Source organism: Petromyzon marinus, unplaced genomic scaffold, assembly GCF_048934315.1.
Source record: "Petromyzon marinus isolate PM22_M1 ecotype Great Lakes invasive population unplaced genomic scaffold, UKy_Petmar_22M1.pri1.0 PM_Scaffold_79, whole genome shotgun sequence".
Classification (NCBI taxonomy): domain Eukaryota; kingdom Metazoa; phylum Chordata; class Hyperoartia; order Petromyzontiformes; family Petromyzontidae; genus Petromyzon; species Petromyzon marinus.
The window spans coordinates 237,512-251,112 of record NW_027423687.1 but is presented as its reverse complement, the minus strand read 5'-3'; the positions used below and the strand labels follow the sequence as shown (position 1 = coordinate 251,112).

General features: G+C 58.2%; 1 protein-coding gene across 1 annotated transcript in view; it reads left to right on the top strand.

Moving 5' to 3' along the window:
• Positions 1-13,264, top strand: part of LOC142923840 (uncharacterized) — a 29,971-nt gene extending 16,707 nt beyond the window's left edge. The window contains exons 7-10 of the mRNA XM_076064825.1: positions 1,700-2,358; positions 3,484-3,865; positions 8,375-9,125; positions 12,864-13,264. Of these exons, the coding sequence (XP_075920940.1) occupies positions 1,700-2,358; positions 3,484-3,865; positions 8,375-9,125; positions 12,864-13,249 (2,178 nt within the window). The 3' untranslated portion in view covers positions 13,250-13,264. The remainder of the gene's footprint in view (positions 1-1,699; positions 2,359-3,483; positions 3,866-8,374; positions 9,126-12,863) is intronic.
• Positions 13,265-13,601: the final 337 nt, after the last annotated feature.

Genomic DNA, 13,601 nt, shown 5'->3' with positions numbered 1-13,601 from the left:
CTTGAAGAACCAGTGGCATCTACAGAACGTGAAGAACCAGTGGCATCTATATCTGTAGAACGTGAAGAACCAGTGGCATCTACATCTGTAGAACGTGAAGAACCAGTGGCATCTATATCTAGAGAACGTGAAGAACCAGTGGCATCTACATCTACAGAACGTGATGAACCAGTGGCATCTACAGAACGTGAAGAGTGAGAGAGCGAGTGACTTCCCTGACAAGACGGGGGTGCGGGAGGGTTGGTGGTGGTGGTGGTGATTGTGGTGGCGGCGATGGTAGAGGCACCGCTCACGTGCGCCACGTGGGTCCCGGCGGCGCTGAAGAGCCGCAGGAACGCCGGGGTCGGTGGCCGTGTGTCAGCAGGAGGCTCAGGCTGGGCGCGTGGTCGTTGGAGTTCTCGGCCCGCAACCGTCGCCCTCACGGCGTCCCTCCTCCCTCCCTTGCGGGGATTTGGCTTGAGCCTCGAATATCCGGAAAATATTCCCCCCCGGGGCGTTTAGGTCTTTGAGCAACGCCATGGATGGGGGGGCGGGGGGGGGGGAAACCGGCCAATTCCAATCGGCTGGTCTCTTCTTGTTTCATCGCAGCCATTGCAGCGGCCAAATGGGGGCTCTGGATGGGTGCAAGGGGCTGGTAACGCCTCCACCTTCAGCCTTACTTCCACTCAACCACGTGGGAATTTTTTCTTACTAAGCTTGCGTCGGAGGCCCCGGGGGGGACAGGCGTCTATGACATCTCCTTGCCAAACCCCATTTGGTGGAGCCAGGAAGCAACAAAAAGTAACTGTGGGTGGCCACGTTCAATTGTCGAATTCTCACTGCGGAGGAGAGGCTGCCGTTCCTCTGTCAGGAGCTGGACCGGTACTGCCTGGATCTCTGCAGCATTCAGGGGGTCCGGTGGAACGGCTCTGGCTCCTGCCGCCATGATAGGTGGACAGTCCTCCACTTGGGGCAGGAGACTGCCAAACAACAGGGCGTGGCTGAACAAAAGAGTGGATGACTGATTGGTTGGCTGAGTGAGTGGCTGAGTGGGTGGCCGAGTTCGTTGCCGAGTGAGTGGCTGATTGGGTGGCTGAGTTGGTGGCTGAGTAGGTGGTGACTTAGTTTGTGACGGAGCGGCACGGGCTAGAGAAGAGGTAGTACTGATGGGTGAGTGGGTGGCTGAGTGGGTGGCTGACCAGGTGGCTTAGTGAGTGGCTGAGTGGGTGGTTGAGGGAGTTGGTTGGCTGAGTGAGTTGCTGGGTGGTTGAGGGAGTTGGTTGTCTGAGTGGGTGACTGAGAGGTTGTTTGATTGGGTGATTGAGTGGTGACTGCGTGGGTGACTGAGTGGTTGTCTGAGTGGGTGACTGAGCGGTGACTGAGTGGGTGACTGAGTGGTTGTCTGAGTGGGTGACTGAGCGGTTGTCTGAGTGGGTGACTGAGTGGTTGTCTGAGTGGGTGATTGAGCGGTGACTGCGTGGGTGACTGAGCGGTTGACTGAGTGGGTGACTGAGTGGTTGTCTGAGTGGGTGATTGAGCGGTGACTGCGTGGGTGACTGAGCGGTTGACTGAGTGGGTGACTGAGTGGTGACTGAGTGGGTGACTGAGTGGTGACTGCGTGGGTGACTGAGCGGTTGTCTGAGTGGGTGACTGAGTGCACCCCCCCCCCCGGCCCCATGCCCCCTGTGCCCCCCTACCCCCCCGCCCCTCCCTCCCACAGATCCAGGCACACCCACAAGGCGACCTCATCAGCACCTTCGGGATCCTGGAGGAGCAGCAGGAGGAGGTTGCGGAGCTGAACCGACGGACGGTCACGCTGGCCGTGGCCGGCGGCACCGCCCTGGCGCTGCTGGCGCTGTGCGCAGGGCTGGTCGCCGCTTGCTACCGCCACCGCCTCCACCGCCGCCACCGCCGCAGCGGCAAGCCGGGAGCGGCGGAGGCCCGGCTGGCTGACCGCGGCGGCGGCGGCCGCCAGCGCTGCTGTCACCACCTCCGGGGCGGTGCCGGCGGCGACGGCGACGACGACGACGATGACGACGACGTCGTCGTCCATCATCGTCGTCGTCATCGTCAGCAGCAGCAGCAGCAGCGGCGGATTTGCAGGAGTCTACAGTGCGAGCTGCGGGACCGGCCGGAGTGGTTCCATTTCGGCGGCGACGTCGCCGACGGCGGCGATTTTCGGCGGTCGGGCGCTTCCGTCGGAGCCGACCTAGGGGTGGACGAGGCTTCGGAGGAGGAGGAGGAGTCGGAGGAGGCGAGCGGCGGGTATTTGGAGTGCGGGAACGCCCTGTGGTTCGCCCGGGGCAGCAAGAAGGGCAGCAGCCGGGGGAAGCGGAGGGCAGCGGCGGCATCGGTGACGCGGAGGGGGGAGAGGAGGAGGTGGAGGAGGAGGAGGAGGGGGGAGGGCGGGCGCCAGGAGATTGCGATGGGGACCCTGAAGCGAGAGCTCAGAGACGATGACGACGACGATGATGACAACGACGATGATGACGAGGACGATGATGACGAGGACGCGAAGAGGAGGAGGAGGAGGAGGATGTCGACGACGATGGCTGCCGCTGCGTTGGTGGACGTGGCGGGAGGAGGAGGGGGTCCGGAGCGGGGCGGGGGGGGCCCCCCTGCCCCCCCTTGCCCCATCGGCAGGGCCGGCGGGGGGCGGCTTGGAACTCTGCCCGGCTCGGTGATTGGAGGTGAGCGTGGACAGCCTCTGGCGGGGCTGATGGGGCAAGCGCCGCTAGTGGCGAGCGGCGAGCGAGCGAGCAGGCCACACGAGGGGGGGGGGGGGGGTGGCCAGCGCCACGCCCGGCCGCCTTTGTCTCCCCCAGTGGCGATGTTTTCACGCACCGCGCCGGGCGCTCGTTTCGGGCTGAGTCGACCCGGTGCCGGTTCGGATAATCGCCGTCAATTCCGGCAGGGTCCCGAGTTGGGGAATCGAATTTGGCTCTCTCTCTCTGTCGGCTTCTGAGCCCACCACGGCGCCAACCGCTGTGCCACCAACAACAACAACAACAACCGCCATTCGCCACTGAGTGGCGGTGACGTCACCACGACGCTTCTGCCAGGCCATGTGCACCCTGAGGCCACGTGAAGTGTCGAACGCCCACTGGCAGGAGGTCACGAGGCAGACCCAGGTGCCACGGGTCGACTGACTGAGACGACTGGCTGATGCACCACCTGTGCCCCCTACTGTGCCAACCCGATGTGCTTTAGCCACCCGGCGCTCCGCTCGTTGTTGTGAGCGTCGCTCCTCCGCCCTCCGTTGTTGTTGGAGGGCGACTGCCTCCAACTGCCCAGTAGCGTCCTTCACGAGCCTCCTCCACAGAGGCCGATCTTGACACCGCTGGTACCGGTCGTCGGCAAGTCCACTCAGCTCCACGCCCTCCCGTACCACGTCACTCCATCTCTTCTCTAGTCCCGTGCCGCGCCCGCTTAGCCCCCACGATCCGACCCGAACAAAAGCTGTTTCGGCATGCGGTGGCTGGGCATGCGGGCGACATGACCCAGCCACCGCTCCCCCCACCACCACCACCACCACCACCACATTCATCACAATGCTCTCGACGTTGAACCCGCAGGTCCGGCCGGGGTGGACTGCCCGGCCCGTGCCCTGCTGTACACGGCGCTGACCCCGGCGCTGACCCCGGCGCTGCCCCCGGCGCTGACCCCGGCGCTGACCCCGGCGCTGCCCGCCGCCGCGACGAAGGGCAGCGCCGTGCGGCGGCTCCCGGCGGACAACACCTTCGTGTCCGCGGCGGCGGCGACGGCGGCGGCGGCGGCGGAGGGATACGGGGGCGTGGCTGCGGCTGGCTCCGCCCAACGTGCCGGAAGTAGTCCCGGCCTGAGCCGCGGGGATCTGAGATCGAGCCTCCGTCAGAAGGGGCGACAGGTGAGGAGGGGCGGGGGAGGGGGGGGGGAGGGCGAGGGGGAGTCACGTGGGGGGAGGGGGAGTCACGTGGGGGGAGGGGGAGTGGGGGTCACGTGGGGGGAGGGGGAGTGGGGGTCACGTGTCATGGGGAGTCGCTTGGCCACGTGTCACCCACAAAGACAAAGATCCCCCGTGTAGCCTGTAACAGACTGTTGGGGCAAGTGCTGTTAGCGAGCAGCACCTACAAAGACAAAGATCTCCCGTGTAGCCTATAACAGACTGTAGGGGCAAGTGCTGTTAGCTAGCACATACAAAGACAAAGATCCCCCGTGTAGTCTGTAACAGACTGTTGGGGCAAGTGGTGTTAGTGAGCAGCACCCACAAAGACAAAGATCCCCCGTGTAGCCTGTAACAGAGTCTTGGGGCAAGTGGTGTTAGTGAGCAGTACCCACAAAGACAAAGATCCCCCGTGTAGCCTGTAACAGACTGTTGGGGCAAGTGCTGTTAGCGAGTAGCACCCACAAAGACAAAGATCCCCCGTGTAGCCTGTAACAGAGTGTTGGGGCAAGTGCTGTTAGCGAGTAGCACCTACAAAGACAAAGATCCCCCGTGTAGCCTGTAACAGACTGTAGGGGCAAGTGCTGTTAGCTACCACATACAAAGACAAAGATCCCCCGTGTAGCCTGTAACAGACTGTTGGGGCAAGTGCTGTTAGCGAGCAGCACCCACAAAGACAAAGATCCCCCGTGTAGCCTGCAACAGACTGTTGGGGCAAGTGCTGTTAGCGAGCAGCACCCACAAAGACAAAGATCCCCCGTGTAGCCTGTAACAGACTGTTGGGGCAAGTGCTGTTAGCGAGCAGCACCTACAAAGACAAAGATCCCCCGTGTAGCCTGTAACAGACTGTTGGGGCAAGTGCTGTTAGCGAGCACTGCTGCGGTACACGAGGGGATGGATAGCCAGCACCCCAAGTGGCGATGTTTACTGCACATCGCACCAGGTACCAATTTGAGGCTAAGTCGACCTAGGGGAGGCCCAGGACCGGTTCAGACAATTGCCATCACTGGTGTTGACCGCCGGGATTCAAACCCGGGTCGATGGGATCGTAGTGCAGTGCTCTAACCACTGCGTCACCGCTCGCCACAAACAACATAGGCCTTGAACGGGTCAATAAAGCAGAGTTGTAGGTCCTGTTAGAATTCCCTGCACCTTTGCTGTAGAAAAAGGATGGAAAATATGGCATCTGTGCAGGACCGCCGTGGCCTTAAACCACAATGGGGCTCCGCAAGCCTCTCCTCAGCGTGCCTGGCGAGGCGATGTTGAATAATCCTTGCCAGGACCTTTCCCGGCACACTGAGGAGTGAGATGCCCCTGTAGTTGTTACAGTCTGTGCGGTCCCCCTTCTTAAAGAGGGGGACCACCAGGGCATCCTTACAATCCTGCGGAACCTGTGCAGTGGTCCTGACTGTCGTTATGATGTCATGTACGGCAGTCTGCATACAAACGCCACCTTCCCTCAGCATTTCGCTTGGGAGATCATCTCTACCCGCTGCCTTTCCTGGTCTCAGACTCCAGATTGCCTTCAGTACTTCCTCAACAGATGGCACCTCAGCCAGCCACTCACAGGGGGTGACTTCTTACTATATTTGAGGCATCGCAGCCTCAGCAGGGTCATCCCCACTTTGCCCCGTGATGTTTTCCGGGTTGAGAGATTTCCCCTCCCCCCAAGACCACATAGGAATGCTCAACAAATCTGCAAACCTGTTCCTGGTGGTCGGAGATTGGTTCACCTTTCTACGAATGGTGATAGGTGTGGCACTGCACATTACTTTTTTGATGGAATGAAAGAGTGATTTGTGATCGCGAGCTACTGAGGGGGACTCCACCTCAGCAACCCGCGACCACCACTCATCCTTGCAGCGCCGCACGGCTCTCCGAACCTCTGAGCGAAGGCTGCGGTAAGCCTCCTCATTCTCTGACGTGGGATGCTGTAGACGGTGGGAGTGGACCTGTCGCTATTTCTCAGCCAGCCGGAACACCTCCTCCGTCATCCAGGGTCTCTGCGGAGGCTTACACCGTGTACCCAAAGCAGCCATTGCAGCTAAATTAGCCACAGTCCTAAACTTCGCCCATTCCCCTCGGCATAAGGAGGAGGGGGAGGGGGGACGATGCCAACCCCAGCTGTATGTGAAGATGACATTCTGGCTTGCAACTTTCATCAGCTAGCTGGGACCAGGCTACTGTGGGTTTGAATGGTATCCTAGAAAAACACCCACCACTGGAGAGGAAAAATTGTAGGCACATCTTACAAATGACAAGTCAGTGGGCAGATCAGCTCCACCGTAGGTCCTGGTGTCAAGGACATGGGCCAGCATCCACCGTTCCATCACTATGTAGTCCAGCAGACGTTCTTGCTTGGACCCAGCGTGCATACATGATGCTGTGTGGATGTCCTGATATCAGAACAGCGTGTTGGTAATTACAAGCCCATGGGCAGCACAGAAGTCTAGCGGCCTCCTACCGTTGTTATTAAGCTGATCTGGCCCATGCCCTCCAATCACTCCAGACCAGGTGCCAGCATCATGACCAACTCGGGCATTAAAGTCACCCAATAAGATGACTCTATCCCGAGGGGCCACTTTAGCCAGCACCTGTGACGGGAGGTCATAGAAGCCATCTGACTCATCAGCCTTGCCTGCATCCCTCCACGACCACCACTCCTCGCCTCCGGTTGATTGGAAGGTAAGCCCTAAGTAGCCTGGGGCTTACAGCTTCCCACACCTCACCACCACGCTCCCACGCCCCCTTCATTATTTTGTTCAGAAGAAGAGCCACTTCCTGTTGTTTAGCAATCTCCTGCCCCGAGTAGAGGACTCCCCACCCCTCATGGTCACTGGAGCAAGATCCGGTACACCGGACATCTTGAATGCCACAGAGTTCCAGGCGGTACCGGTCTAGCTCCTGACATAGGAGTGACAGCCTCTCCTCCGCAGTGAGCGTTCCACATGGCCACTCGCAGTGGCTTTTTGCTGTTTCTGGAGGAACCCCGAGGGTAGAGATTCAGTCTCCTGGCTCTGCCAAATGGGGTTTGGCCAGGAGACATCATAGATGCCTGTCCCTCCCGGGGCCTCTGGCACAAGTCTTTGTTAGATTTTTTTTCCACGTAGTTGAGTGGTAGTTAGGTTGGAGGTGTTACCAGTCCCTCGCACCCGTCCAGAGCCCCTTTTCGCCGCTGCGGTGGCTGCAAACGCCATGAGGGGAATGGCAAATCTAAATTGGCCCTCCCCCCTTGGCACAGCTCACCACGGCGTTCCCGAGGAGGTAGGGGGTTCGTTTTGCTCCACACACACAGATACACACGTGCACACACATACACACACACATACACACACACACGTGTACACACAATCTCATACATACACATGGCTTGTGTCATCAGCCACAGAGGCTCGTTTATAATCTTACATCACCACCACAACCTTCGCATCAGCACACACGACTCACACGTCATTCCCAGTGACACCATAAACACCATCACCACCATCATCACTACCATCAACACCACCATCAACACCACCATCAACCAGTGGCCTCTACATCTGCAGAACATGAAGAATCAGTGGCATCTACATCTGCAGAACGTGAAGAACCAGTGGCATCTACATCTGTAGAACGTGAAGAACCAGTGGCATCTACATCTGCAGAACGTGAAGAACCAGTGGCATCTAAATCTACAGTACGTGAAGAACCAGTGGCATCTACATCTACAGAACGTGAAGAACCAGTGGCATCTACATCTGTAGAACGTGAAGAACCAGTGGCATCTACATCTACAGAACATGAAGAACCAGTGGCATCTACATCTACTGGAGATTCTACATCTTTTACTGCCAATCCCCGTGTTTAGTGTGCACACCTTTCTCCGTGGTTTGTAATGGACAGGGAGTGAAGTTGGGACTAACGAACACCTCGACTTACGAACACAGACCTCTGGAACCTCACTCGTTCGTAATTAGAGGAGTCCTTGCTTTGAGCTGCATATACTGGGACGTGTTATTGTCCGCTCATTTAATTCGAGAACACATTCTCCCGCGGAGGGAGCTGGTAGGAACGTTGGGTTGCTCGGTCAATGGCCAGGGTCAACAACGCGGCACCACGTGGTGGTGTATTCCGCAAATATGCCCGACTGTGAGGGGCGGGCACAAGCCGGCGTGAGTAGGTTAAACGTTGAGTTTTATAAGGGCACCACGGGGTGACCAGCCCCTCAACACCCAGCCCCACCCCTCCCATTTTTGGATGCACGACGAGCGGACAGACACAATAATCCCCTGTGGGCTGATTGTGTAACCATGAGGTTCCTACCAGTAAAATAGCGGCCTCTAGCGGCTGCGGGAGTCACGTAGAGTGGACTTTGGCCTACTCTTCCACCCCGGTCAGGGTGCGATCTAAGTTAATGAGCTTCTCATTTCCATATTTTTTTGCATCCGAATTGTGTCTAATTTGCATAATCTCTGTCCGTATCGACCGCAGACCCCACTCCAGGTACGATTCGCCGACGATGACCCCGACTCGGATGACCCCCCGTTGGGCGAGAGCCTCGGCCAATCGGAGCGCAGCCCGAGCCGCTGTGCCACGCCCTCGATCGAGCGGGCCAATCAGAAGACGCCCCTGCCCCTGCCGCCTCGGAGCCCCGCCTCCAGCCCCGCCCATTCGTATGACATGGCCAATCAGAGAACGCCTACCTTTCCTAGTTCTGCCCCCAGCCCAACCCATATCTACGACCGGGCCAATCAGAGGACGCCTAGTTTCCCCAGCCCCGCCCCCAGCCCTGTCCATCCGTACCCCCGGACCAATCAGAGAACGCTCTCATTTTCGAGCCCCGCCCATCTATACGACAGGGCCAATCAGAGGACGCCTACCTTCCCTAGTCCCGCACCTAGCCCCGCCCACCCGCAGAACCGGGCCAATCAGAGGACGCCACCTCATCGAAGTCCCGCTGCCAGCCCTGCCCATTTGTACGACCGGGCCAATCAGAGGACGCCCACGTTCCCTAGCCCCGCTCCTAGCCCTGCTCACACGCAGAACAGGGCCAATCAAAAGACACCACCACCCCGGAGCCCCGCCCACCTGAGAAGCAGAGCCAATCAGAAGACGCCCTCGTTCAATAACTCCACCCACCATACTTCACCAAGGGCCAATCAGAATCCAGAACTTATCCATGCTTACCGCTACACACCGGATCAGCAGGATGAGCCAATGGCGTTCGAGTTTCTTGAAAACGGTGAGTTCTGATTGGTTAACTGCAGAGATGGGGGGGGGGAGAGAGAGATGGGGGGGGGGGGAGAGATGGTAGGGTGGGTGGTAGAGTGAGTGGTAGGGTGAGTGGTAGGGTGAGTGAGTGGTAGGGTGGGTGGTAGGGTGAGTGGTAGGGTGAGTGGTAGGGTAAGTGATTAGTGGTAGGGTGAGTGGTAGAGTGAGTGGTAGGGTGAGTGGTAGGGTGAGTGAGTGGTAGGGTGAGTGAGTGGTAGAGTGAGTGGTAGGGTGAGTGAGTGGTAGAGTGAGTGGTAGGTTGAGTAGTAGGGTCAGTGAGTGGTAGAGTGAGTGGTAGGGTGAGTGAGTGGTAGGGTGGGTGGTAGAGTGAGTGGTAGGGTGAGTGGTAGGGTGAGTGAGTGGTAGGGTGAGTGAGTGGTAGAGTGAGTGGTAGGGTGAGTGGTAGTGTGAGTGGTAGTGTGAGTGGTAGGGTGAGTGGTAGGGTGAGTGAGTGGAAGGGTGAGTGGTAGGGTGAGTGAGTGGTAGGGTGAGTGAGTGGTAAGGTGAGTGAGTGGTAGAGTGAGTGGTAGGGTGAGTGAGTGGTAGGGTGAGTGAGTAGTAGTTGGGTGAGTGGTAGGGTGAGTGAGTAGTGGTAGGGTGAGTGGTAGAGTGAGTGGTAGGGTGAGTGAGTGGTAGGGTGAGTGAGTGAGTGGTAGAGTGAGTGGTAGGGTGAGTGGTAGGGTGAGTGAGTGGTAGGGTGAGTGGTAGGGTGAGTGAGTGGTGGTAGGGTGAGTGAGTGGTAGGGTGAGTGAGTGGTAGGGTGAGTGAGTGGTGGTAGGGTGAGTGGTAGGGTGAGTGAGTGGTAGGGCGAGTGAGTGGTAGGGTGAGTGAGTGGTAGGGTGAGTGAGTGGTAGGGTGAGTGAGTGGTAGGGTGAGTGAGTGGTACGGTGAGTGAGTGGTAGGGTGAGTAGTAGGGTGAGTGAGTGGTAGGGTGAGTGGTAGGGTGAGTGAGTGGTAGGGTGAGTGAGTGGTAGGGTGAGTGAGTGGTAGAGTGAGTGAGTGGTAGGGTGAGTGGTAGAGTGAGTGGTAGGGTGAGTGGTAGGGTGAGTGGGTGAGTGAGTGAGTGGTAGGGTGAGTGGTAGGGTGAGTGAGTGGTAGGGTGAGTGAGTGGTAGGGTGAGTGAGTGGTAGGGTGAGTGAGTGGTACGGTGAGTGAGTGGTAGGGTGAGTAGTAGGGTGAGTGAGTGGTAGGGTGAGTGGTAGGGTGAGTGAGTGGTAGGGTGAGTGAGTGGTAGGGTGAGTGAGTGGTAGAGTGAGTGAGTGGTAGGGTGAGTGGTAGAGTGAGTGGTAGGGTGAGTGGTAGGGTGAGTGGGTGAGTGAGTGAGTGGTAGGGTGAGTGGTAGGGTGAGTGAGTGGTAGGGTGAGTGAGTGGTAGGGTGAGTGAGTGGTAGGGTGAGTGGTAGGGTGAGTGAGTGGTAGGGTGAGTGGTAGGGTGAGTGAGTGGTAGGGTGAGTGAGTGGTAGGGTGAGTGAGTGAGTGGTAGGGTGAGTGAGTGGTAGGGTGAGTGAGTGGTAGGGTGAGTGAGTGGAAGGGTGAGTGAGTGGAAGGGTGAGTGAGTGGTAGGGTGAGTGAGTGGTAGGGTGAGTGGTAGGGTGAGTGAGTGGTAGGGTGAGTGAGTGGTAGGGTGAGTGAGTGGTAGGGTGAGTGAGTGGTAGGGTGAGTGAGTGGTAGAGTGAGTGGTAGGGTGAGTGGTAGGGTGAGTGGTAGGGTGAGTGAGTGGTAGGGTGAGTGAGTGGTAGGGTGAGTGGTAGGGTGAGTGAGTGGTAGGGTGAGTGAGTGGTAGGGTGAGTGGTAGGGTGAGTGAGTGAGTGGTAGGGTGAGTGGTAGGGTGAGTGAGTGGTAGGGTGAGTGAGTGGTAGGGTGAGTGGTAGGGTGAGTGAGTGAGTGGTAGGGTGAGTGGTAGGGTGAGTGAGTGGTAGGGTGAGTGAGTGGTAGGGTGAGTGAGTGGTAGGGTGAGTGAGTGGTAGGGTGAGTGGTAGGGTGAGTGAGTGGTAGGGTGAGTGAGTGGTAGGGTGAGTGAGTGGTAGGGTGAGTGAGTGGTAGGGTGAGTGGTAGGGTGAGTGGTAGGGTGAGTGAGTGGTAGGGTGAGTGGTAGGGTGAGTGAGTGAGTGGTAGGGTGAGTGGTAGGGTGAGTGAGTGGTAGGGTGAGTGGTAGGGTGAGTGGTAGGGTGAGTGAGTGGTAGGGTGAGTGAGTGGTAGGGTGAGTGGTAGGGTGAGTGAGTGGTAGAGTGAGTGGTAGGGTGAGTGAGTGGTAGAGTGAGTGGTAGGGTGAGTGGTAGGGGGAGTGGTAGGGTGAGTGAGTGGTAGGGTGAGTGAGTGGTAGGGTGAGTGAGTGGTAGGGTGAGTGGTAGGGTGAGTGGTAGGGTGAGTGGTAGGGTGAGTGAGTGAGTGAGTGGTAGGGTGAGTGGTAGGGTGAGTGAGTATTTTGACCCACTCTTGTTTATCAGGATGACAGCTGATTAGCATCGCCCCCCTCCTGCTCGCCCCCCCCTCCCCCCCAGAGGCAATGCCCACAACTCACCTGGGTGACGCTTTCACACAGGAGACACAGGGGCCCTGGGTAGCCTCTGGCACGCCGATGGGGCGAGTGCTGTTTAGGAGCGAGTCTGACCATACTTCACCGCTACGGTCCGCGCGGCTCAGCTCCATGTCTCTCTCCCCACCCTCATCTCTCTCCCCCCCCCCCCCCATCTCTCTCTCCCCCCCCCATCTCTCCCCCCCATCTCTCTCACCCCCCCATCATCCCCCCCCCATCTCTCTCACCCCCATCTCTCTCTCCCCCTCCCCCCATGTCTCCCCCCCCCACCCCCCGTGGCGATGTTGATTGAAATCTTCCTCTCACACCCCCTCACCCCTCCCCCCTTCCTCACCCCTCCCCCCTTCCTCACCCCCTCCCTGACCCCTTCCCCCTCACCCCCTCTTCGTGCTGCTCACGATCATTAAGGACCTTCATGATGGCGAGCGGGCCCGGGTAAAACCACGTGGCCGGGAGTCAGAGCCATTCCCTGTTCACCTTGGGGTGCGACAGGGAAGTCTTCCTCTGGCTCCCACATTATTGAACATCTATTTCTACCACGTGGTTCGTGAAGCCTTCGATGGCTGTACCGGAGGAATTTCCATCTGGTGCAGATACAATGGGAGGCTGATCGATGCCCTGGTGCGGTCAAGAGAGACGGCTCCCTATTGGTCAACCACGTTATGTATGCAGATGATCTGGGAGTCGCCGCTCACTCAGAGGAGGAGTTAGATGATGATGATGATTCTGCTGATGACGATTCTACTGATGATGATTCTGCTGATGATGATTCTACCGATAACGGTCATTCTGCTGATGATTCTGCTGATGATGATTCTACTGATGATTATTCTACTGCTGATGATTCCGCTGATGATTCTGCTAATGACGATTCTACTGATGATGATTCTGCTGATGATGATTCTGCTGATGATGATTCGGCTGATGATGATTCTACTGATGATAATTCCGCTGATGATTATTCTGCTGATGATTATTCTGCTGATGATGATTCTGCTGATGATGATCCTACTGATGATGATCCTACTGATGATGATTCTGCTGATGATGATTCTGCTGATGATTCTACTGATGATGATTCTGCTGATGATTCTGCCGATGATGATTCTGCTGATGATTCTGCTGATGACGATTCTGCTGATGATGATTCCGCTGATCTTATCTTTCCCCACAGCCTCTTATCCCGTTCTCGCCGGCATCCCGCCAGAGTTCCTCACCTCCTCCACCTCCTCCTCCTCCACCACCACCGCCACCACCGCCATCACCTCGTCACCTTCCTCGTCGTATCTGCGACGATCTCCGCTCTCCTCCTCGCCCACCAATGACGACCGGGAGGTCTCGGAGCTCACAGCGAGGGCTGCCCCCTCGCTCCGCTGGACCCCCCCTCACCCCCGCAACCCCCAGCCCCCCGCAAAACCGCCCCCTTACCCACAACCCCCGGCGGCGGCAGCGGCGGCTCCCACAATCCCCTGCGGCAGAGCGGGCACGGCGGCCATCTTGGTACCGGCGGGCTACGTGGCCGGGGTAGCCGGCGGCTTCTCCAGTTCCTCGCTCGTGTGAGGGCCCCCCCCCTGCCCCCCCTGCCCCCCCTTGTCCCCCCCCCTGCCCCCCCCTGCCCCCCCCTGCCCCCCCCCTGTCCCCCCTGCCCCCCTCCACCTTCAAACTCATGGAAGTTTATGGGGTTCCTGTGTAAGTCTGTGACCCTCTGCGGTGTGAGTCTATGGGTTTATTGTGTTGATGAGGCTATGGGGTTCCTGTGTAAGTCTGTGATCCTCTGCGGTGTGAGTCTATGGGTTTATTGTGTTGATGAGGCTATGGGGTTCCTGTGTAAGTCTGTGACCCTCTGTGGTGTGAGTCTATGGGTTTATTGTGTTGATGAGGCTATGGGGTTCCTGTGTAAGTCTGTGAGACT